The sequence below is a fragment of the Juglans microcarpa x Juglans regia genome, chromosome 6D (genome assembly GCF_004785595.1).
Source record: "Juglans microcarpa x Juglans regia isolate MS1-56 chromosome 6D, Jm3101_v1.0, whole genome shotgun sequence".
Classification (NCBI taxonomy): domain Eukaryota; kingdom Viridiplantae; phylum Streptophyta; class Magnoliopsida; order Fagales; family Juglandaceae; genus Juglans; species Juglans microcarpa x Juglans regia.
The window spans coordinates 31,104,118-31,128,985 of NC_054604.1; the positions used below are offsets into that span (position 1 = coordinate 31,104,118).

Consider the following 24,868-nt stretch of genomic DNA (forward strand, 5'->3'; position numbering starts at 1 on the left):
CCCCCCCCCCCCCCCAAACTTTAGAGCCAGCCTTTTGGTCATTCATACAGCCTGTGGCCCTGTGTTTTCCATTGATTCCAAAACATGGTGAGAACAAGCTGCCTTTGGACACACCTAACATATAATCGTTTCAGTACTGTGAATTTAAAAGGCTTTGCTAATTATTATGCCCACTTTGCACCAGGCATGGAGAGAGGGGATGTTAATTCCGAGGAAGAACAGCAGTGAATTTTAATATGTTGGAAGGAAACTGGGGAATATAAAAAAACATAATGAATTTCTCCATTAAAAGCTGTCACAAACTTAAAATGGCATAATTTACACGCATAATTAACACCTTAACGCCACATGCACATGGTGGCTCTGAAATGAAATACACAACAAAAAAGAGAGGAGAAAAAGTAGAAAAAGAGAGATAAGTAACAGAGACGGGTTGAGATCCAAAGTGAGGGGAAGAATCAATCTTAAGCCCTGGTCTTGAAAGGAATAGCTCTGATGACTATCTGGTGGTACATAGCAGCAAGACCAGCTCCAATGAAGGGTCCCACCCAGAAGATCCACTGGTTATCCAGAAGAGCAAAGAGAAGAAGAATATTATTATCCATTTCATCCACTGAAAAGCATGAAAAAGTAGGAAGGAATAAATGTCATCATGATATATATATATATATATATATATATATATATATATATATACTTACTTGGTCATCCCAGGCCCGGTCTTTGTTGAAGATAATGGCAGCTCCAAGACTCCTAGCTGGGTTAATACCAGTTCCTGTGATGGGGATGGTGGCCAAGTGAACCAAGAACACCGCGAACCCAATGGGAAGTGGAGCCAAAATCTGTAGATCATTTCACCAAACATTGCATTAGACACAAGAAACAAGTAATAAGAGTATTCAAGCTTGAATATTGAGTTAATGCATGTGCATCCAGTCATTAATATTATATGTATTGCTAGGTTCAGAAACAAATTTTATTAGATGAATGCTTAATTTATAAAAATAATCACTCGTAAAAATAATGTTAAATTAACATGATTTAATGTAATATATATATATATATATATATTGATTGTAAAACCCATCTCAAGATACTTTTTTAAGTGCAATGTATATAAATGATCCTATAAAGTTTTGAGCGGTACTACTATACCGCTCATATCTGCCCACGGTATGTTACCGCTAAACCAAAATCAGATTTTTATTTTTTTTTATTTTTTTATTCATATTTTTTTTTATCATTTTTAAACATTTTTAAAAAATATAAAAAAAGATATCAATATATTAATAATAAACAATTTAAAAAATTAAAATACATAAAATGTAAAAATAAAGTGTCAAAATAGCATTATTTTAAAGTTTTTAATGGGTGAAATTAATTAAATAAAAGTTAACAACTTGGCCCCGCCACTGATTACTTTGTGTCACATCAATGAAGAGTTGGGACTTCCAATCTTTTAATCTACTGCATGCCATGAATATCTGATACTAAGATTCCTTTATTTGCACTGCACCCTAATCTTTAACAGTAGTCTATCGAAATTAATGGTGGATAATGGATTGGATGGTCAAGTGTATGCTACACTGATTACTTATTAATACTTTTCTAATCCAAAGTGGATGAGAACCAGAGTACCAAGGGTATATCAAGAAGACATGGTCGTAGTGTCTTCTAGTGCTTTTTATGTGTGGTGGGCCGCACACCCACGAGGTCTCACCTAAAAGGAACCCCACATATCTCACACACAGACAAAGCCATCACAGCGCAGAGCACATGACATGCAAGAAACAGGATCTAACAAAATCCAGAAAAAAAAATTAATGCAAATTTAATGGAACCCAGCAGCTTATTTAATTTTTTGAGAGTACAAGTTTACTTGTCGCTTTTGGAGAACTACATATTCAGCAACGTTTGTTCGATAGAAAACAGCTTATTTGAAAAGCAAGAACCACTGGAAGGCAAAGGCATGGAAATCTACTGATTAATTTTCAGCAGCAGTCCTAAATAAAATGGAAAACGCTAATTATGATCTAATTTTTTTTCTTAATTTTTAAGTATGTTCAAAAAATATTTAAAACAAAATAATAAAAAAAAAACTACAAATTTATACCAGCAGTATATATATCAACTTAGATAAACTCACCAGAACAGAAGAACTCAGATTAGCATACAACAAAACAAGGGGAAAACAAGGGCTAGTAAACACAAGAAGAGACCATGGAACATCAAGAGTCATGTAGCATCAAAAGCCCTTGCAAAACACTCAAGAGAAAAGAACATGGCAGAAGACACGATAAAGTTAACAAAGAAAGAACAAAAAATACATACAGGGACGTGAGAGTCTCGGGCGCTTCTCTTGGCATCAGTGGCAGAGAAGACAGTGTAAACAAGGACAAAGGTGCCAATGATCTCAGCACCAAGGCCATCGCCCTTGGTGTAGCCATGGTTCACAAAGTTGGCTCCACCATTCAAGCGCTCGAACTCATGGGACTTCTCGAATCCCTTCACAACACCAGCCCCACAGATGGCTCCAAGGCACTGCATGATGATGTAGAATAGGGCTCTTGTGAGGGAGAGTTTCCTTGCCAAGAGAAGTCCAAAGGTCACGGCAGGATTGATGTGTCCACCTGTTGCAAAACAAGCACAAATTAATACTTGGTTACTAAACATCTTCCTTTAAAACATTTAGCTCCATGGCCTTTCTCCAAAGAACAAGTCCATGGCAGCTTGAAGAAAGTCAGACGCACATTACACATAGCAGGAAAAAAAAAACCATTAAAAGGAGATCAGTTGGGAAAGCTAACCAGAGATACCGGCCGTGCAGTAGACAAGGGCAAAGATCATACCACCAAAAGCCCAAGCAATTCCTTGGATACCCACACTTTTACACTTTTCAGACTTGCCCACACCCATAACAGTCAAGATGGTGATGTAGAGGAACAAGAAGGTAGCCACGAACTCTGCAATTCCAGCCCTATAGAAGGACCATGAGGAAAGCTCCCCTGGCTCAAACAAAGGAGCTGGGGGTGGCTCCTTGTAGTCTTTGTCTGTCTGAGCAGCTGTGCCCAAGGGCTGCCTCTCTCCATACTTGTTTGCTCCAAGCTTAACATCTTCTTCCTTTCCCTCCATCTCTCTCACACACTACTAAACTGAGTTCTCGTCTCCCTCTCTCAAGAAAACAAACAAAAAAATGGCTCTTTTCCTCCGCACTCTCGAACAAAGGCTGTGAAGTAGAAAAGGAAAGAAGGTTAAGGTGGTTTTATAGACCGGGGGGAGTCTATTATTTGGCTGAAAGCAAAAATGGGCTGTTTTTTGTCTTTTTTTTTTTTCTTTTTTCTTTTTTCTTTTATATAAAAGAAATTAACAGTGTTTAGTGATAAATGACAATGATTTGCTTAAACTCATGTAGGTTCTAAATTATTCGGGGATTGTTCTGGAAAGTGCAGAGGATGTTGACAGGTACTGTTTGCCGGTTGGTTGGTTGGTTTTGTTCTTATCCTCGAGCAAAGCCTTAACCTTTATTATTATTATTATTTTATTAGTACTATTCTTCTTTTCCGATGGATTTTAAAATTCTATGATGCACTCATTAGCTGTTTTTTGGTTTTTGAACAAATCGATTAGCTGTTCTGGGCCATCTGACCATGCACCTAATCCAAATTAAATAAATAATATCCATGTAAAAAAAGTTGGAAAGTAAAAGCGTTTTGGCCACATTTTGAAAATAAATAAATCTCATGAAATTTGTATACTTAATATTTTTAAGCTATGTTTAGATATTAAGTTTATATTTCGATATTGAATTGAGATAATGAAATATTATTTTTTAATATTATTATTATTTTAAAATTTAAAAAATTAAATTATTTATTATATTTTATGTTAAAATTAAAACAAATTATAAAAATGAGTTGATGAATTGATAATCTAAAAAATATTTTTTACCATCTCTGGCGTAAGTAACGGGACACTTTGAAGCTTCGACACGGTAAGACTTGGGGCAATCACAGCCACAAGCTGGAACTGCATCGAACGGCTTGAAGAAAGTGGCCGTTTTGTGACCGTTAGGAAAGTGACAGCCTTGTGCGAGCACGTGGCAACGGGCCAACGGCTAGATATGAAATAATGAAAGGAGACTCTCCTGGCGACTTTATTTTCAATTTTCACGCATGGTGGTTAGGGGTTTCTAGTTACAAGTAGTTTAGCATATTAAATTGTATATTATTATTGATATAATTACTTTTATTAAAAAATTAAAAAAAAATTTGAGAAAAAAATAAAATCATTTATCTTATGAAAATTATTTTTATTTTAATTTATACTATTTTATTAAATGAATATCTTACATGTCAATATCAATACATAATTTTATTCATAAACTTACTTGTTAAAAGATTTTTCCTCTTATTAATTAGTACTTATTAAAAAGGTCCATTTTCCGGAGCAAGTTGGTCACCATGACATTCGAACCTTTTTTTTTTTTTTTTAAAGACTTGTATAATTTTTTTTTATTATTTTTTTTGGTTATCATGCAGCAATGATGCCATGACGGCATTCAAACGGGCTTGATTTTAAGAAATATAACTTGATGATGATGGTGTATGTTGAGTTAATCAGATATGACACAAGAAATATGGTTTTTCTCTCTGATCGAGTAAACTTTGATTTTAAAAAGTCGGGAGGACTTGGGATAATAATATCATCTTTAATTAACAACATATATGATTATGATCATAGTTTTTTAATTATTTCCATGACCTAACATGATTGAAAAAGAGTAGAAGTGCAACAACATGCCCATTTCTTTTTTTTCTTTTTTTTAATTTCCATGTTTTCCAAATTCATTCTCGAATCTCTATTGCAATCATCTTTACCTAAAAATTAAAATATAAAAATAAAAATAAAAAAAGAGTAGCCAGATGTGATGGACAACTCACACACACTCATTGGATACCTTATGGGGTCCTTCCTGCGTTTACCTCTAACTCACACATGCAGCCCTCAATATCTGGGGCCTACCTGCAGCCTAATCAGCCAGTTATAGAGAACCAGGCCAACCCTTTGGGTACTTTGGTTTTGAAAGCAACAGATTTTTATTTTATTTTTCCTTCTTTTGGTTTATTCAAAAAGAATGAATAGGCTGCGATTATACGTTGAATTGAATTTAATTGAGATGATAAAATATTATTATAATATTATTTTTTAATATTATTATTATTTTAAAATTTTAAAAAATTAAATTATTTATTATATTTTATATTAAAATTAAAAAATTTTGTAATAATAAGTTAAAATAAATTTAAAAAGCAAACCAACTTAAAAATACCAACCAGCAGCTTCTCTGCTTAATGCAGGCTGACAGACACAACACCCGAAATCTCTATGATGTGGCCACGTGCTACCTATTTCATTTCAGTGTCTTGTTTTTTTCTACTTTGCCAGGTCAGCTTGGCCCCACTCAGCCATTAATAAGTTCCCCTCTACCCAAAGCAAGAGGTTTGCTTGCTTTTGATACAATGGCCTAAGCGGCTAAGCCCAACAACCTTTCAATGGCAATTTATTTTCGACTTTTTGTTGATATACTCGACCGTTTCACTTTTATTATTATGGAAAATATTTGATAATTAAACAATATTATCTAATCATGTCTGACTTCGAGTTCTAAAGGGATAATGTTATCGTCTCTTTAATTTAGAACTAGTCAAATATAATTTTTAAAGGAGATAAAAGGATTATTCATAACTTACTACTTAAACTTTTCATTTAAGACTAAGGTTTCATTTAGATGTCGAGATTAAATGAGACAAAAGATAAATTTGTTAATAGTAATAAAATGATAAATTAGTTAAAGAAATTTATGGATCTAACTCATCTCATAAAACAGATCTAACAAGAGAGGATTGCTCATTCTTTATAAACATGCTCAAGACCTTGTCTACAAGTAATGTGAGATTTATTCCTCAACACTCTCTCTCATGTGCAGGCCAGTATTTTTTCTAATCCTTATCATAGAGTAAGTAGTGTGAGCCCTCATTCGTCCTATAGCAGGCTCTGATACTATGAAAAAATTAATGGGTCTAACTCATCTCATTAAACTGGTTCTATAATAGATGATTGTTCATTCTTTATAAACAAGTCCAAGAGCTTGTCCACAGGTAATGTGAGATTTATTCCTTAACAATAGTTTGAGTTAAAATGTTTTATGAGATTTTAGAAAATGAAAAAGAAAAAATTAAATAAAAATTTATAAAATTAAAATTTTGTTATAATATAAATCATGTTTTAAGATTTGAAAAAGTTAAATTATTTTTTATGTTTTATTCATAAGTTTGAAAAAAATTGTAATGATTGAATCATAACTAGATGAGAAAATTAAAAATTTAAATTGAAAAATATTTATGTTTGAGTGATATTTGGATATTAAGATGAGATGAGATGATATAAGATGGATTGACACTATCTCAACATCTAAACAGGGCCTAATTATCTTAATGTTACTTACAATATCCAAATAAAACTTACTGGTTGGATTTATTATTATTATTATTATTATTATTATTGAATAATGCTACATGCACATAATTGTGTAATGTGCATGCAAGATTTCGTATTCTTCATGCTACATTATCATGAACCGTAAAGTTTTTACTGGTAATAATAATAGAAAATGATCTATGCACGATTGTCACAAATATATTCTATAAAAATAAATTTATAAATTAAAGTAATTTAATGTAGTATGTTAAATCTATTTACAATAAAAATAGTTTTACAATCTATGTACCACATTAAATTATATCAATTTGTGAGTTTATTTTTGTAGAATCTTTTTACAGCTATACTTCTCTTTAATGATTTACTTTTTTGGAATAGTGGTGACAGAGAGAGTGTTAACAATTCGTGTATTGATGTTTATTATTCTTTGATTTAATGTTATTAGGAAAAAAGATATGTAAGGAGTATTTCATTTATATTATAATATAATATGAGAAATTACAATGTTAAGCTTATAAAAGAAATATGTACGAAAAAAATTATTTTATAAACTTACATGACTTTATGTTGGAAACTCCTTTTATTATAAATAGATTTAACTTATCATATCAAGTCATATTAAATTATAAATTTTATTTTTTAATTTTCTTTTATAAGTCTCAAATTTATCATATAACATAGTAGAGCACCATTAATCCATGGTATGAAATTAATTCGACCGTTATTTAATATGGAACATGAGGATGGTTATACTTATATTAAGTTAAGGAGGAAAACCTTTTATATCGTGGTTTGTAATTTTAGGAGTAAGTAGGATACATTTGTCAGAAGTTTCTATTTGTTCATTTATTTATGTATCAGGATAGAATGCCCTATTCTATTAAAAAAGAAGAAGATAAATTGCCCTAGTGGGAATTAAGAAATACAGTAGTTTTGATATATTTATTTACATATTGACTAAGAATTTCTTATGACTAATATCCCTTTCATGTGGTCCATATACATGACAAGCTATACCCAAGAAAGAGATAAACCCCATTTTAATTAGTGGGGAGAAAATGGTCACAATTACCTACTTTATTTTTAAATACAGTAGGTAATCGTGAGTTGAGTTGAGATGAGATTTGAAAGTTGAATAAAATATTGTTAGAATATAATTTGCTAATATTATTTTTATTTTGAAATTTGAAAATGTTGAATTTTTTATTATATTTTACTTGAAAGTTTGAAAAAATTGAACTGATTAGATAAGATGAGTTGAAATAATCTAAACAACCCTGTGTTTGAGTTTGACAGCTCACTAATTAATGTCAAGTGATGAACTTACAATCTGGTTTTTGTTTTTTTATTTTGCTCCCAAAAAAAAAAAAAACTATATTATTCTCTTCTCTTACAAGCAATAATATATTAATGATATATTTTGCTCAACAATGAAACATTCATATCATGTACCTTTATATTTTATTCCTTTAATGTGTCTTGTTGTAGTTACATCAATTTCTATATAATCCTAATCTTTGTGGACTTTTTCTAGTGTAATGATTTTTTGTTGGACCTTCACAATCAGGCTGTCCCAAAACTTTGCACTTGTTTTGGAATACTATGGTAAAATTAATGAGATCATTGAGTGTCATTTCACCAAACATGGTCAATTCCTTCTCCTCAACGAAGCACTCCTTCTGTTTCAAAAAGAAAAAAGAAAAACAAGGCACTCCTTCACAGTGGAGAGAGCCATGGCTCACTATGGTAAAATTAATGAGATCATTGAGTGTCATTTCACCAAACATGGTCAATTCCTTCTCCTCAACGAAGCACTCCTTCTGTTTCAAAAAGAAAAAAGAAAAACAAGGCACTCCTTCACAGTGGAGAGAGCCATGGCTCACTATGGTAAAATTAATGAGATCATTGAGTGTCATTTCACCAAACATGGTCAATTCCTTCTCCTCAACGAAGCACTCCTTCTGTTTCAAAAAGAAAAAAGAAAAACAAGGCACTCCTTCACAGTGGAGAGAGCCATGGCTCCTCACTCCCTGTTTCGCTATTTACAAGTTCATATGAAACATACTACCACTTACCATGAGATCCATTACAATGATAATAAGGTCAAAACTACGTACTTTGTCATCCTAACTGATGTAACAAACTTCTGCATTAAGCAAACTCATTAATAAAAGAGAGAAGATATTTACAACAGTGAATTGTGCAACCGCCATATAATCGCTTTAAAAAAAATGAATAAAACATGAAACTCATATGAAAAAAATTAATTTTTTAATAGTAAACTTCATTTTTTTTAAAAACGATTACGCGACGTTTATGTACTTTACAGTTATAGGTAAAATTATTCTTAATAAAATCTTCCTCCCGCACAAGGCCATTGTCCACAAGTTTTTCTTTTCCTTTCACAAATTTAATGTTGAGTATAATCTGTATAAATCCAGCGTACTCCCTTTGAAAAAAAATATGATTCACTATTAAAAAATATTATTTTTTCATGTGAGTCATAGATTTACAAACTTTTTTCAAATGCAATATGCAGAGCTTGCTGACCCTAGGACTGCAAATATTATTTCCCTTAATTTAATGCATCAATGGGTTAAAAAAAAAAACCTCAAAAAGGTCAAATGCATACATTATTGACAAGAAGCTCCTAGTTTATATAAAGGAGATTAAGGTAATACAAATTACCATGTTATGCTAAGCTGGTGGACTATATAACAGAACCCCAATATCAGCAATACGCTAGAAAACACGACGACATAATAATACATGAAGTTGATCTTATTTTTATTCATTGGATTCTTCAGAGTGTTGGAGTTGGACATGTGGGCAGGGTCTTTCAGGTTCTCCTCTACTCCACAGGACTCTCAGATCACCTCTCTTTTTCCCCAAAGCTAGGAATGTTCCTGCATATGTTAAAAAAAAAAAAAAGACCAGATAACAGTAAGACATTTTGCAATTCAATATGGCTTTCAGAACTTGCTGTGCGAAAATTACCAAGGGTGAATGGGACGATGTAAAGCAATGCCGGTTGGCCATGCCCATCCATCAAGTTCAATGCCACATATGTAATGAGAAGACCTGCCAAAAAAAAAATCCCTGCTTGATGAAAGATGTGATGATAGACACTGGAAAATGATGTGTTTAGTTTATTCAACCTAGTATCTTTTCATGATAAGTATGAAGTCTTATTGTCGGATAAGGATGGTGGAGGTTGGCTTGCAAAACAATAATAATAATAATTATAATTATAACAAACAGCAAGAGAAAGTAGACTTTTTGACAAGCAACAAGAGAAAGGAGACTTGTTTATTATTTCTTACCTAATCCATATGCAAGCATTGCCCACAAGAAGTATCCAGCTCGAAGAGTCTTATTTGCCAGCCAATCATACCTGCAAGGATATTCCAAGATATTGATACACATACACACGCCAAACACAAGAATCATCAAAGTACAGATTAGATTAAGAACCCAAGGATTGGAAAAGAGTCTCAACCAGAAGAGGCAGCAATAAGGTTTCCTCATTGGTGGCACTACTTTAAAGCATGCTATGATTGCAATTATGATCGGAACAGGGAAAACGATGAAATTCTGGAATCTAACAACTATCTAGATTCAGAATTGTTGTTTTTTTCCTTTTGGCAATGGGGAGGAGGATTTGATATACTGGGGTCAGTGCCACATGGAATTTCTGTTGTAAGAACTAAAATTTCTCTTTGTCCTGCATCTTCTAGGTCAAACAAGGGGCGTTTTGAGCATTCAAAAACAAATCAACACTCCAAGGAAGCACAAGAACAATCCCTTACAATGAACAAATTAATTGAAGTTTCTTATCCTATTATTCTGGTTCTCATACTCTTAAAATCAACCAACTTTATTACTCAAATCTATAGCTCTTTGAATAAATCATGGCTAAAACTCCATGTAAGCTACCCAATCCAAACAAGTAGATTACAGCTGCCCAATCAGGCAAAAAAAAAGGGAAAACGATTCGAGATTGGACAGCACCAGAAAGAACAACACTCTTTCATGGCTCAAGCTAACAAGTATAAAGCAATTAAGAACAAAATCTTGCGTAGGAGAAAAGGAGATTTGACCTAAGAGAGAACGCTATTAGCAGTCCAGGTAAAAGGATGTCACCAAATCCTATGATGCTGTATCCACCCCAAGGATCAAACATGCGCGGAATCTTCAGTAGCATTGGGATACCATCCTCACCACTTTTATCACCACGAGCTACCTGTGGAAAATATATAAATGATTGGATGTTCTTTTCAGCATTTGAAGGTCCTAGTAATCTAAACTATTTGCCTTGATCAGTCATTGAGTACGCTTATATTGATTACTTACCACAATCATCACACTTTCATGGAACAACTTCTTAGAAACAAACACCCAAAAGATGTCATATAGGAAGGCACAACTGAGAAGAACTGTACCCACCTGATTACCAAATTATTAAGAATCAAGTCAGAAGAACGGTTATTCAATTCTTAGGCATATCAATGCTTTTCGAGTCCATTCCATCTACACTTCTTGACATGAAGTAAAACTGATCAATAACAAAATAGTTACAAAATAATTGTAAAGGATTAGTCAATAAACACCCTCCATCTCAAAATAGAAAGTGTGCACAAAAATAAAATAAAAATGTCAAAAAAAACATTTATCCATATAAATTTCCATTTTACCCTGAATTTTGGAACTACCATTCTTTACCTATGGAAGAACATTTTAAGAAGATTGATTCATTAAATACATACCATTTCTAAACTTTTATCTATTGTGAGATGGAACAAGGATAATAAAGACAAAAACATCAAGCATAAAGACATAAAAACATAAAATAATAATAACAAAGATTTCAGCCACAAGCTATTCTCAGCCTTAGTGGACTCAGAGTCAAACACATTAAACAATGCCAAAATGCTCTCCAATGTGCAAACGTAAGTCCCAACCTGCCGAAAGTTCTTTCGAAATTTCAAATTAACAGATATGGATATGCACATACAGAGTCTCATGCTATTTACTAATGTGATATTGTTTTTATGCACACCATCATAATGTTTGATATGGACCATCAGAAAAAAGACAGCCTCATCCAGATCATTAATCAGCAATAAATGATGGAGTTTGAATCATTACCTTGAGATTGGGAACATGTACAATTTGAAGAACAGTGATTATCAGTGCAATTCCCTGATTGACAAGTAAAAGAAAAATAAGTGTTAGTCATCATCACCTTATCCTAAAAGTCAATAAGATAACTTAGAACAGGCTTCAGGCCACAAGTTTAACCTATGTTAAATTTGCAGTCAATAGCAATCGACTGTCTAGGGAATGATGAGTTGGCTAAGGGTGTAGGAGTGAAGACAAGGCTAAAGAAAGGAATCAAAGGCTGCAATCAAGAACTCAAGATAGATGTGTGAACTCTTTTGTCATCTAAAGGAGCTCATGCGTACCATTGATAAACATTGATAACTTAGAGACCTATTGTGTACTACCGTTTGGTCTCTTATGTAATACTTCTAATCGTTGAAAAAAGTAAAAGCAACACACTGAAGTTTATCCTTACAAGTATATCTTGACCGATCCAGGCAAAGGATACATTTCGGTAAACTGCCCAAACAACAGCAAATGCTATGCATAATGGAGAAACAGCCAAAGTAAGATAAGTGATGGCTCCAAAGAAAGGTACTTTGATATATGAACCTCCAGGACGTTTGAAGCACCTACACAAGGATGTGGGGATTTAGTTCTAGACCTTGAAAAAAATTAAGAAACAAAATATCTCATCTAACAGCGTACTAAATCCTTTAAATCAGTAATCAAATAAGAAAGATATAGAAGCACGTGAAGAGAAACAGGGGCCAACACAGTAATCTTTGCCAAAGCTAAAAAAATTTACAGTTTTTTAAGTTGAGATTTTAAAACCTTGTACATTTGACTTTGCACGTATATAAAGAAGATTGGTAAATGGACAAAACATTCATATTCAAATAGGGAGTTTGTCATTATTTGTTGGCCTAGTTAAGCTTCTACCGATCATCTAATGTAACAGAGTTCAGGTAAGGGAACATAAAAGTGCAAGCACTAAGCCTCCTAAGGCAAAGATGCAACATTTATAATTTATACCAACAGCCACTAAGTGCCCATGTGTCTGGATAGTTACTCCAATGCTTATTTGTGTAACATGCTGAAAGCCATTTGACTCATTTCTCAGGAAGAGATATTATGTACCTTGATAATAAAGCAACCAAGCAAGTTTGCAAGCCCTGCATATGCGAGGAACTACAGAGTTAGGCTTAACTCAGAAAGAATAGAAAAAACAAATGCAGACTAAAAAGAGTATAATGTAACAAAGACAAACTGAATCAAATATGTTCAGATTTGAGTCAAGGTTCATATTACTTTTGTGTAATGCTTTTCCGTGTCCATATACAAATACAAGCATGAAGGCAAATTCATAATTATGAAGCAGGGAATACCTCTATACCGCCTATGCAGAAAAGAACAACCAAAAGCTCAATGAACCATAATGACATAAGCTTGTACAGAATAACCAAGAAGCATGAAGCAATAACAACAAACAGGACAGCAGATGTTATGTTGATGTCTACAACACCACTAGTGCCCATGGCCTTGGTACTCGGGATTTCATCTACAGCATCCTGCAAGAATAAGATATATAGTAACTCAGCCAGTATTTTCAGCTGTAAAGAGAAGGAGAAGAACACTAGTTTAGGAAAGGCTAAACCTATTTAGCTAGGAATAGCAAAAGGTGACCTTAATTAGCTTGTCTTGTTCAATAGCTGCTTCTCTAGCACTCCATGCGGACCAATAAGATGCACATAAGATGGTACCAACTGCCATCAACCATAAAAATACCTCCGCTATGTCGACTACTGGTCTCCGTGGAGAGTATAGCTGCACAGACACTGCAGAGAAAGCCTGAAAATTCAAGTAAGCTGTATAAAAGCAGCAGTGGGAAAATCTATGCACCTAAAAAAGATGCCACAGGATTTGTCTCCTGAGTGAGATCCAAATAGATAATTACATGTTCAAAGCAACAAAAAATCTATGACAAACACAAATCCTTTTGGACATCTGGTTCCTTGTTGCTTTGTGATTATGAAGAACAAGGAAATGCTTACCTCTTGAACTATTCATTAGCATTTTTTCCAAACTTGCACCAGCATCTTGCGGGAGCATGACAGCAGGAATGTGTATATCTAGGTCAGTTTCATCTGGCTCACAAACCATCTTGTAAAGTTCTGCAGGAAAAAGAAACAACTTCAAAATAACGTGAATAAAGGTGGATATCTAGACCTTTAGCTTTCAGAAATTTTATTCTGGACCACTATCTAAATATTTTAACTTATCATAGATAATCAATACAACACCCTTATATTACTTACCAAAAAATATATATATAACACCCTTATACATGTTAAAAAAAATGGGATAATGTTATCCATTATACAAAATTCTTTTCACAGGTATTATAACAAGTTTATTTACTTACCTTTAAATACTCTACTGTCAACACGTGCATCAAAAAGCAAGATCAGATATGCTGATTACCTTTCTGGTTATTTACAATGAGTAAAGCTGAAGCACCAGCAGCTTCTGCAACATTTGCCTTCGTTGTGAATTTGCAGTTTCCTCGATGCACAATTACAACATCTCCAGCAAGCTAACAACACCCAATCACGGTATCATGCACACATTGGCATCAGTAAGTACATTTTCCCAAAAAGCACGATCATATATAAACATCTAGAATGTATGGGATAGAAGGAAAAAAAAAAAAAAACCTTCTTCTTTGGTTTACTGCAACAATCGCGTGGGTCTGAGAGAGTAAGACTGCTTTGGTTTGCATTTTTCTCCTTTGACACAATGGTAGTGCCAAATCGAGCACCCACACCAACAAATTCAGCATCCTCTATGCCATCAACCCAAGTCTGAATTTTTACCTAAACATAAGCAACGTTCGATTTACAGATAAGAAAATCTGCAAGACTAAATTAAAGGAGGTATAAGGCATCAAATCATTAGTACATGTCCCTCCAGTTTTGGCTCACCAAAAACACGTACATTCAATGCCAATCCACACAGCGTGAGAAAGTTGCCAATTATGACTCAAGAAAGTAGACAAGTTTTTACATAATTCTAACTTCTGCCTTGTAAGATTCTCAAAGCTAGATTACCTGAGTCAGCGGTATCATTAACACTTACAAATCCAAGCGTCTAGTACCCTCTATATGATACATACAAACCGGCAACCACCGGAGAAATTGCTGAATGTAAAATGCATAGAAAAAAAATAGTTAAAAAAGAAAAAACCAAGCCCAGCCCCAACCTCAAGTGAAACAGAAGTATTTAGAAGAAAACAAAAGCAAAGATAAAAACAAGCACAAATTCTGGAGGAGGAAAAAATGTACAAATCTACCTTTCCAAAATGAAGTAACATTAAACTAAGCTCCAGACCAATTGAAGTCTTTAAAGCCTAACAACTAAATCGGGAAAAAACAACAGAAGGGTTTTGAAAAAGAAAAAAAACAACGATGAGCTCACCATCTCCGTTTGCAAGTGGGTGCAATATTAACTCCAAATAAAAAAAATGAAATTTGATATATTTTATAATTAGCGAAATAGTATTTTTTGATACAGCTAAACCATTAACAAAAGCCAATAATTAATGAAAAAAAAAGAAGACAAATTAAGCAAGACCGAGATGACAAATCACGGAAATAAGAAATGGGTATCGGAGAGAAAGCTTTTACTAGAACGAAGTCGTTCTCACAGCCGGGCTTTTTGGGAGCTAAATCGTCGTCGTGAACTATGTCCCCGGCTCTCGCATTCCAAGGATGACAAACAATTGAAATCAGAGCTAACACGAAGACGACCCAGCAAGGCCTCTGCAAATCCATGGATTCTTGAGCTGCCTCCACGAGATTCACCAACCCTTTTGGGTCTTCTTCCTCTGCATCACAGCCTCGGAGCACACAGGAATGGGTGAGCGAGTGAGAGAGAGAGAGAGAGAAGCTTTTATTTTGTTCGTGAAAACAAAAACAACGCTGTCCTTGTTCAAGGGGATCAAAACTTAAATAGGAATTTGTGTGGTCTTTAAGTCAATAATTGAGCACTCTTTTGAAAAATAGTTGAAAAATTTAGAAATTATAACTAACAAGAAAATATTCATTTTTTATACAGTAAATTTCATTTTTTTTAATAAAAATTTACGAAATTTAGATAATCCATCTAATATTACTAATTAAATAAGAATAAAATAAATCAATCAACATTAAAAAAAAACAGAATTATAAATCTATTCGCAAACTTATTGATTAGCACATTAATCATATATCATACTAATGATATAGAATCATGTTGCATCAACTTTTATTTTAATAATTAAAGCGGTGCATTGCTTGAGTTGTGAACATACATTTTAAAATCCTTTATATTATTACTACGAAGTATCCATGATCTACCTCAAAATTCATCAATTTCTAATTTTTTTATAATTTATAGTCTTTTATAATTTAATTAATATTCTGTATAATTCATAATTTATTTAAAAAATTATTTATACAAATTAGTGTAGAAAATGTACTTTCCACAATATTAATACAGTAAGATTTAATTTATATATAAAAAAATTGATTATAAACTTCTTATATAAATAAATATTATCGTGTTCTTTTTTTTTATATATATATAAACATTATCTTGTTCTATTTTTTTTTTTTTTTTTTTTTTCTGATAAGGGTCATGTTCTATGTTAGTGATACGGATGGTACATCAATTTGGAAGTAAAATGACTTATTTTAAATACTAAATTATTGGTAGAGATTTTGTAGTTGATGGTTATGGCGGTGTCATTAATGAAAATGCGGGCTTTTACTTTTTACTTTTGGCAGCTAAATTTTTAATTATTTTAAATTCTAATTATGATTTTAATAAGTAAATAACCAAAAAAAAAAAATTGTATGGATAAATAGATGTTTGTGCACGCACGCTCAGTTGGAGATTTGCGGGAAAATACATCAACCATAATAACCACTAAATGGTTACCGTCCTTTTACAAGAAAAAATATATTTATCATCTTATGATGTGATATTAAATAATTAGAAATTATTTATTATATTTTATTTATAAACTTATCATCTAATATTATATTATAAGATGATGAATAGATTTTTTTTTTTTTTTTTTTTTATCATCAAGTAAGAACTTTATTAAAAATAGACATTTCCAAGTATAAAAGACATATACAAGAATAACATCTGCGCATAAGTGTTTAAAGATACAAAAAATTTACGAAAGTTCTTATCACTAAAATATATTACAATCGACCAATAAAATAAAATATTAATAAAAAAACGTTCCATGGTCGTCTTTTGTCCTTTCATGATCCTCAAAACTCTTACCATTCATCTTCATTCATATGCACAGCATAAACAGATTGAGACCATCTTCTACATATCTATTATTTTAGAGTTACTTTGAATGCCTCTCTAATTCTAATCATGTTTTCACCCAATGGAATCTCATCCTAGCAAAGATGTCATTCCATAAACTCATTCTACATCACAATGCAATAATAGGTGGTCCATGGACTTCCTGATTTTCTTGCAGATATAAAATTATAAAAATGTTTTGTGTCCCAATAAATTCTCCTTATAGTGGATCTTAACTCACTTTTTTATTTTTTCTACTTAATCATTAAAGAAGTATTTTTTTAATAATATTGTGATTTTTTTAAATGTTTAAGTGTATAAAAAAAATGTGTCAAAAAGAAGGCACTTAGCCTTCTCGGGAGAATATGTTGGGCTACACTCCAATGGGTGTAGCACGACTCATAAAACTAATCCAACATAATGATTCAATGCTTCATTAGGCTATCTAGGGTGGGGATTTTCCCTAACGAAGTTGTTTATACAAATAAAGAAGTTGTTGGGGGCCTTAGTCTTCAATATGTTCTTCTATGGGAACAAATTTATATTTTGTGTCATAAGGGACTTGTAGAACGAATGAACAACGAAGCTCCCTCTCTTGGATGGATACCAAAACGTCTGGTCAGCTCTCCCATTCACTCTACAAGTATATACAAGATTAAAAAAATAATAAATGTGTCAATTTTCCAATCTTATGCAGCCCAATGGAATATGACATTCCATTGAGGGAAACCACTAGATAAACCCATAAGGTCTGCAATTGAAGCCTCCTATCTCCGTGCAATACTGTAGATCGTTGGGTAAGCTTTCTTTAGAGTTTGATCATCACACCATAAATCATGCCAAAATTTTATTCTGGAACCATCCCCAGCTACAAAACATGTGTATCGAGAGAAGATTGTTCATCCTCTTCTTATGTGTTTCGAAAGCCCCAACCCATGTGATCCGCTCACCTCATTTGAGCATCATTCGACCCAATATCCACTATATTCTAGATCTATTATAACCTAAGAAATGCTAAGTGAACCGATGGTTTGACCGATTATTTTTTTTCTTAATGGTTAAGGAAGTGATTATTGGTGAATTTATGTATTTTAAAAAAATGTTTAAAGATGTTTTAAAAATATGTAAAAAAAAAAAAATGCAATTATCAGTCAAATTATCTGTAGCAGGGCTCTTATAACCCTCCACAAAGCTCCCATTTATTTTTGGTATCTTCGCAACCACTTACCCAATAAGGCCTTATTGAAAGCCAACAAGTTTTGAATTCCCAACCCTCATTCGCACGTCGGAGTAAAACCGTAGTCCAATTAACTAAATGGAACTTGACTTCTTCATCCATTCCCCCATAAGAAATCTTCTTGTAATTTTTCTAACCAGTGAGCCACCTTGCAAAGTAGTGAGAGTAATAGAAAAAAAATACATGAAAAATTTAGAAAGAGTACTTTTTATCAAAGTAACTCTAGTACCTTCGGACAAGTATATCTTCTTCCAGCTAGCCAATTTACGCTCCATTTTTCCGACACCTCATCCCATAAATATTTCGACTTGAATGAACATCTAAGGGAAGACTGAGATACTTCATTGGCAAGGTTGAAACTTTACACCCCAAAATATTAGCCCAACTCAATAAACTTGAAATATTTCCAACTGGAACTAGTTATAACTTGACTAAATTCACTTTCAAACCTAATGTTGCTTCAAAGCAAATAAGAGAACCATCAAAACTTGAATGTGATTTTAGTTAGCTCCACATAAGACAAGAGTATCATCCGCAAATAGGAGGTGAGTCCTCTCAAGAATGGCAGTTCTTGCTTCCCCCACTGCAAATCTAGATAGAAATCCGCATTCCATGAGATAAGCGATCATTTTACTATAAGTTTCGTTATAAAAATAAAAAAATAATAGAGATAGGGGATCACTTTTTCTCAAACCCCTCAAGCTCCCAAAAAAATCTATTGGAATACTATTCACCAAATGGAGAAATATACTATAGATATATAAAATTTAAATCCAAGAGCATCATTTCTCACCAAGGCCATACCTCGCGAGTATGTGTAACAAAAAATTCCAATTAGCACAATTATATGCTTTCTCCAATTTGCATAATAACCCATGTTCACCCAACTTGATTCTACTATCCACTCAATAGTTACCATCTAAACAGTATTCTCATTATGTTGTAGAGACTAGAGAACGATCAAACCAAGTTTTAAAGCCTTCATCCAATATTGCGCTTTATATCAACTGAAGTTGACATTTTACTGCCAGCACCAATGCATCTTTATCGCCAAACAGAACGATTCACTATGAAACTAAAGGATTTTCTTGTGTAAACTCAGATATTTTCATTGTATCAAATGATCATCCTTCTGAATTATGTAATTTTTTCAAATCCTCAACATCCAAAACTCTTGGTTTTTTAACCTATATTCATAACTACAAACACAAATTATCAGATAAAGGGAAGACTGTCCAGAACTAAATATGCATTTGATTTTGATCATTGATGATGGTGTCAAATTGACTCTTAAGTCACAATCAATAGAATTGAAATTGCTAAAAAAGACTACATATAAACCATATGGTTAGTATATGTTCATCGGTTTGATATAATGAATCATAGCCATCTTAAATGGAAAATCAACAGCATAGAAAGGCCAGTCTACAAATTGCAAGAATGCATATTTCAATCAATATAATAGTTCAACACCCACAACATGAAACTAAAACAGAAGTCCACTTTACCACTCAAATCTCTATCACTATTACTTAATTTTATCAAAATATGATCTGAAAACGCAAACGAGAACCCAGAAATAAAACTTCCAGCTTTTATGATTAAACACACAAAACAGAAAAGGAAAAACAAACAATGAAGAAGTATGCACTGGAGGATCAAGAAAGCCCAGTAAAATGCACTGTGAATATATAAGACAACCATAGGCATCATTGCCACTATATTCCTCACATAACTGTAAAAGAAGCGCAAATCCATTCAAGAAACTCACTCATCCTTCAACTTTTGAATCCTCTTTGGAACTGTGTTGTGCATGTGTCTTTTGAATTGCTGCCTCACCAGATCAACGGGGAGCTCTGTATTATGTTGCTATGTGATAAATGATACAATAGCCCAAGGAAAGTTTATTGTATGTTCACACTATTGGAAAAAATTTTATCAATAAAAAAGGAACATTAATATAGTGAACACTCACCCCCCCAATAACTTATTAGACAGGCCAGAAGCATGTATATTGTACTTAATATTCCAACCGACCCAGTGGTTGCAAAAATTCTAGCATTAGGCCACATAACTGATAGAGAACTGAATCGACAGATGTACGTGGTATTTAATCTGAAAAAGAAACATATCTAATATTTGGACACCCTTTTGGAGAGATATAGACTGCATCAGGGGGACAATCAAATTATATTGTAACATGTAGAGCACATGTAAACCCAAAACAATCAAAACGAGTCAACGTGGGGCATAACCACTCGCACATTTATAATCTGACAATGAGAGATAAGAACTTTGCATACCTGATGACCAATATATTTAGCTCTTTGAAGGCATTTGCAGTAAAGCTACAACAAGAAACATCAATTAGGAAACAGGTGTTCACATCAAAACAAAAAAGGAGACATGCATAACAGATTCTATAACGTGTACATTGCAATTGTTTAACAGGCGCAACAGATTCTGATCAAAATTGTGAAAGTATACAGAGAGAAATGACGGAACAAATAGATACAAAGAAGAATTTGATACTGACTCTAATCACATTGTTGGCAAGTTCAAGAGGCAGCGCAGTTTGAAGAGATGGCATGCTTCCTCCAATTTATTTTGAATTGAAATAATTGAGATAAAGGTAATCACAGGCATTACCATTGGCTTAAAAAATTGGGAATAATGCTTTCAAAAATCTTTTACGATATGCTTTCTATTTTATTGTTATCAATCAATAATATACATCAAATCAAGGGATACACGAATGGATAAGTTTTGTTACAAGACACCCAAATTTCATAGAGACTAATTATCGAACAGTTTGTAGGAGAAACATAAATTTGAATCGAAAATAGTAGATTTGCTACATGGAATGAAAGGGAACCAAGTGGCCAAGCACTATTGTGCAGGGTCAAGCCTTGGAAGTGGAAACTTCATTCGAAATGCATGAGGATAAAACTATAATCAAATGACTTTAATCGCCACTCCCAAGGCTCTACATAAATGGGATCACTAGGTAATGACCGCCTGAAATCTCAACAAATGCAAGAAACACAAGGTGCCATCCATTACGTTATAAAGCAACTAGTTGAATGACTGCCTTGATTTTATAAACTGATTTTCATAAGACACGAGTTTATCCATTTGACTTCCAAGAGGCATTCAAATGCACCCTAAAAGGAATAAAGTACAAGCAACCATTCTAACCAAATCTAAAAGTCAACACATCCATTAGAACATACATTACATATTCCAAAAACCTCAAAAATATTGGAATCAAAGTTGCCCATTTGATTCCCATATGCACAAAACATAAACAAACTGCATAACCCGCATGCGCGCGGGGCGGGTGGGGTGGGGTGGGGGGGGGGGGGGTTTAAAACCTTGTGGAGCGTGGTGGGTGTTCTTAGCAATAACTGAACACCATTATGCCTATTACAAAGCACAACAACAATTACGTAAGGCAGCTATGCATAAGTTTGATAGACGATCAATTTCAATTGGTTATACCTCATATTGTTTTTTTTTTTTTTTTTTTGTAAGGGAGGACGACACCTTCATACTTTATTAATCAACCCCACTTATGGCGGAGAAAAATCGTTATACAAAAGACGAGACTAAACAAATTACACCCAACAAAAAGAAACTCCACTCCAAAGAAAAAAAAACAATCTCGCTCATACTAAACAAGTCTGATACTAGGAAAACCAAGTTTTTCCATACGTAAAATCCCTCTAAGGTTGGTAGGAATATCCTGAGAAAACCATTGTTGAGTGCAGCCACTCGCTCCCAATCGCACCAAATAATCTACTGAGGCATTTCCTTCTCGATATATTTGCGTAACTTGCATATCTAATTCTTTCAATAACTCCATTAATTCATCCCAGTAGTCTTCTAGATATCATACTTCACAAACTGATGCCTTCAACTATCTGACCACCAGCATGGAATCTAATTCCAGATCAATGTGCACCACTCCCATCCTTTTAATCAAACGCAAGCCATGAACTAAACTCATAAGTTCTGCAAAATTATTGGTACCTGTATCAAGGCCATGTGCAAGTCTCCATTCGCATCTCTAAGCACTCCACCCGCCCCTACAAGACCCGAATTCCCGTTTAAGCTTCCATCAACATTCAACTTTAGACGTCCAATTGCCGGCTTTGTCCATCAAACCAACTTTGGAACTAATTTTTTCAAAGGTTTAATTGGGATATGAAGCTCTGATCGAATTGTCTAGTCTTGTCTCAACAACAATTTTCATGCTTTGAGTTTTTCTCCCACTTTTGCAATCCATGTCTTAATATTATACCCATGGTAACAGCTGAGTCATTAACTCCTTCCATATGTGCCTTACGTCGTCTCAGCCAAAGGGACCAAGTCACAATTGAGGGAATGATACCCAGTAGCTGCCCTATTTGGGATGATTTAGATGCTTTAGTAAACCAGACCTCTACTACTTGGTTCCATGATTTTCCTGTAATTCTGCCCAAGCACATCTACGCAGAGACTGGAGTCCACACTTCCTTTGCAATATCACCATTTGCAAGCACATGGTTTATGTCTTCATAACCACCATTCGAACAACAATCACATTTTGAGACTATATGAATGCCAACATTTCTTACTTTATCATCCACACTTAAGACTTTATTGAAGACTTTCCACATAGTAAAATAAATATTCTTTGGAATGCAAGGATGCCGTACCCAATCAGCCCATCTAACCTTGGGAGCACTTACTTGAACACAGCTCCATGCACTCTTAGTAAAGAATTTTCCATCATTATTAGTTGTCCATACCGGCAAGTCTGACCTTGCTCTACTTTTGCTTAGAACATCCAACACTTTTTCTGCTATTTCTCCCCCCCAGCAGTCAGTGTAACATAGCAACATCCCAACCATCCTCAATTTTGCAGTCTTTAACCTACAAACTTGGGGAATCACCCACAGCAACCGAGTTACACAAATGACCCCTCATCCAGCCACTTATCAAACCAGAATGAGTCCATAGAGAATTCTTCACCATAATCTTCCACACAAATTTCATAAAAAGAGACCTTTGAACATCTTTAAAATTTCTAAACCCCATTCCATCTTCTGCTGTTGGGAAGCATAAATTATCCCATAACTTCCAATGCTTTTTTGGCTTTCCTTCATGCATACCCTAGAAAAAATTGCTCAGGCATCTATTTATACTTGTCAACACTGAAGCAGGCACATACACAATAGATAGTAAATATATAGGAAGACTCATTAGAACATGCTTTAAGAGAAGCACACGAGGCCCATTAGCTAATAATTTATTTTTCCACCCCTCTAGCCGTACCTTTATTTTTCCAACAAGTTCCTCTAAGTATATTGCTTTCATTCGCCCATAAATTATTGGCACTCCCAAGTATTTGAAAGACATCTTACCTTCCACAAACCTGGTGAGTTAAGTAGAGATCGTCATCGAGCACTAGTTACATATTTTGAAAAGGTAATAGAAGATTTGTCTTTACTAACCTTTTGGCCCGACCATTGCTCATAAGTAGACAGAGTATCTTACCTCGGATTGATTATTAATAGTATATAAGCTAAAACTCTGTGTGTGTGTTTGTGTGTGTGTGTGTGAGAGAGAGAGAGAGGGAGAGAATGAGATTCCTTAATTGTTGGCATTACCGTCATCGCCGCGAACGTCGCTGAGGCACTTGTAGCTACATCAGTCGTCAGTCACAGCTCACTGTCAACACTCTCTCACTCTTAGAATTGGCATTTGGCAAAGAAGAGAAGTGAAGATAGATTCGTTTCCGCAAATCCTCTCGAAACGATATCGTTAATATTCTAGATATTGTAGATTTTTCTTTTTTATTAGTACTGGTAGTCCAAGAATAGAGTCTAGACTAATCCAGATAATACACAAACTTTTTATTAAGAGTTTTGTATAAGTGCATTTCCGATAATTTAAATAAAAAATATTTCAATTCTATAACTCCTAGAGATTAATTCCATCAAGAGAATTCTCAAGACCACGTTTACCACTTAAACCAATCATAAGAATTTCTAGATATTGTAGACGAGTAAGAAAAGAGTAACGTTGATATAAATTTAGGAGGTAAGAAGTTGGTGCATACCATTTAAAAAATAATGTATGATGGAAAAGTACTAGAAATATATATATATATATATATATATATATATATATATATATATAAGACGGATACCGTGTGTCGTCTATTGTTGGACCAAACCACGTGCCGATAACCCAAATATGAGTGTCAGTCCTGAATTGACCAAAAAAAAAAAAAAAAACCTTATATTGACTCAAAACAAATTCTCTTGTTTTTCTAATTATTGCTTACGTCTAGTCCAAAAATAACTACATGTGTCGTATTGAATAAATGAACGGATAGAATTGAATGTGAATCCTGATGAATATATATAAATAGATCTAGTCCATTCATTTTTTAACGAGAAAATCTATTTTCAAATCTATTTGTATAGTCGAACTATTTAAAGGTATTTCATATAATAATTATGCAAAGACTCGCTAGTGGCAGGAAAATGATATTTCGCTTTATGGAGAATAATCAGATCATTCTCTTTTCCTTTCTTTTTCTTTTTTCTTTTTTATTTTTTTCCCAATATACGCATAAAATAATATAATAAAAAACTTCAATGGAAAACACCA

The 24,868-nt window shown here is 33.6% G+C and overlaps 2 protein-coding genes across 2 annotated transcripts; both read right to left on the minus strand.

Moving 5' to 3' along the window:
- Nucleotides 1-261: 261 nt before the first annotated feature.
- On the minus strand, nucleotides 262-3,242 carry LOC121234332 (aquaporin PIP1-3-like). The gene is made up of 4 exons (XM_041130238.1): nucleotides 2,808-3,242; nucleotides 2,332-2,630; nucleotides 702-842; nucleotides 262-560 (listed from the first exon to the last, which is right to left on the minus strand). The coding sequence occupies exons 1-4, from the start codon at nucleotides 3,130-3,132 to the stop codon at nucleotides 465-467; spliced, it is 861 nt and encodes a 286-aa protein (XP_040986172.1). The 5' UTR covers nucleotides 3,133-3,242; the 3' UTR covers nucleotides 262-464.
- A 5,866-nt stretch (nucleotides 3,243-9,108) lies between these two features.
- Nucleotides 9,109-15,647, minus strand: LOC121234328 (signal peptide peptidase-like 2). Its single transcript, XM_041130233.1, has 14 exons — nucleotides 15,288-15,647; nucleotides 14,319-14,477; nucleotides 14,086-14,197; nucleotides 13,656-13,775; nucleotides 13,288-13,439; nucleotides 12,990-13,172; nucleotides 12,742-12,776; nucleotides 12,077-12,233; nucleotides 11,647-11,700; nucleotides 10,852-10,944; nucleotides 10,599-10,741; nucleotides 9,822-9,892; nucleotides 9,496-9,579; nucleotides 9,109-9,404 (listed from the first exon to the last, which is right to left on the minus strand). Exons 1-14 carry the CDS (start codon nucleotides 15,432-15,434, stop codon nucleotides 9,286-9,288), a joined length of 1,629 nt encoding a protein of 542 aa, XP_040986167.1. The 5' UTR covers nucleotides 15,435-15,647; the 3' UTR covers nucleotides 9,109-9,285.
- Between the last annotated feature and the right edge of the window lie 9,221 nt (nucleotides 15,648-24,868).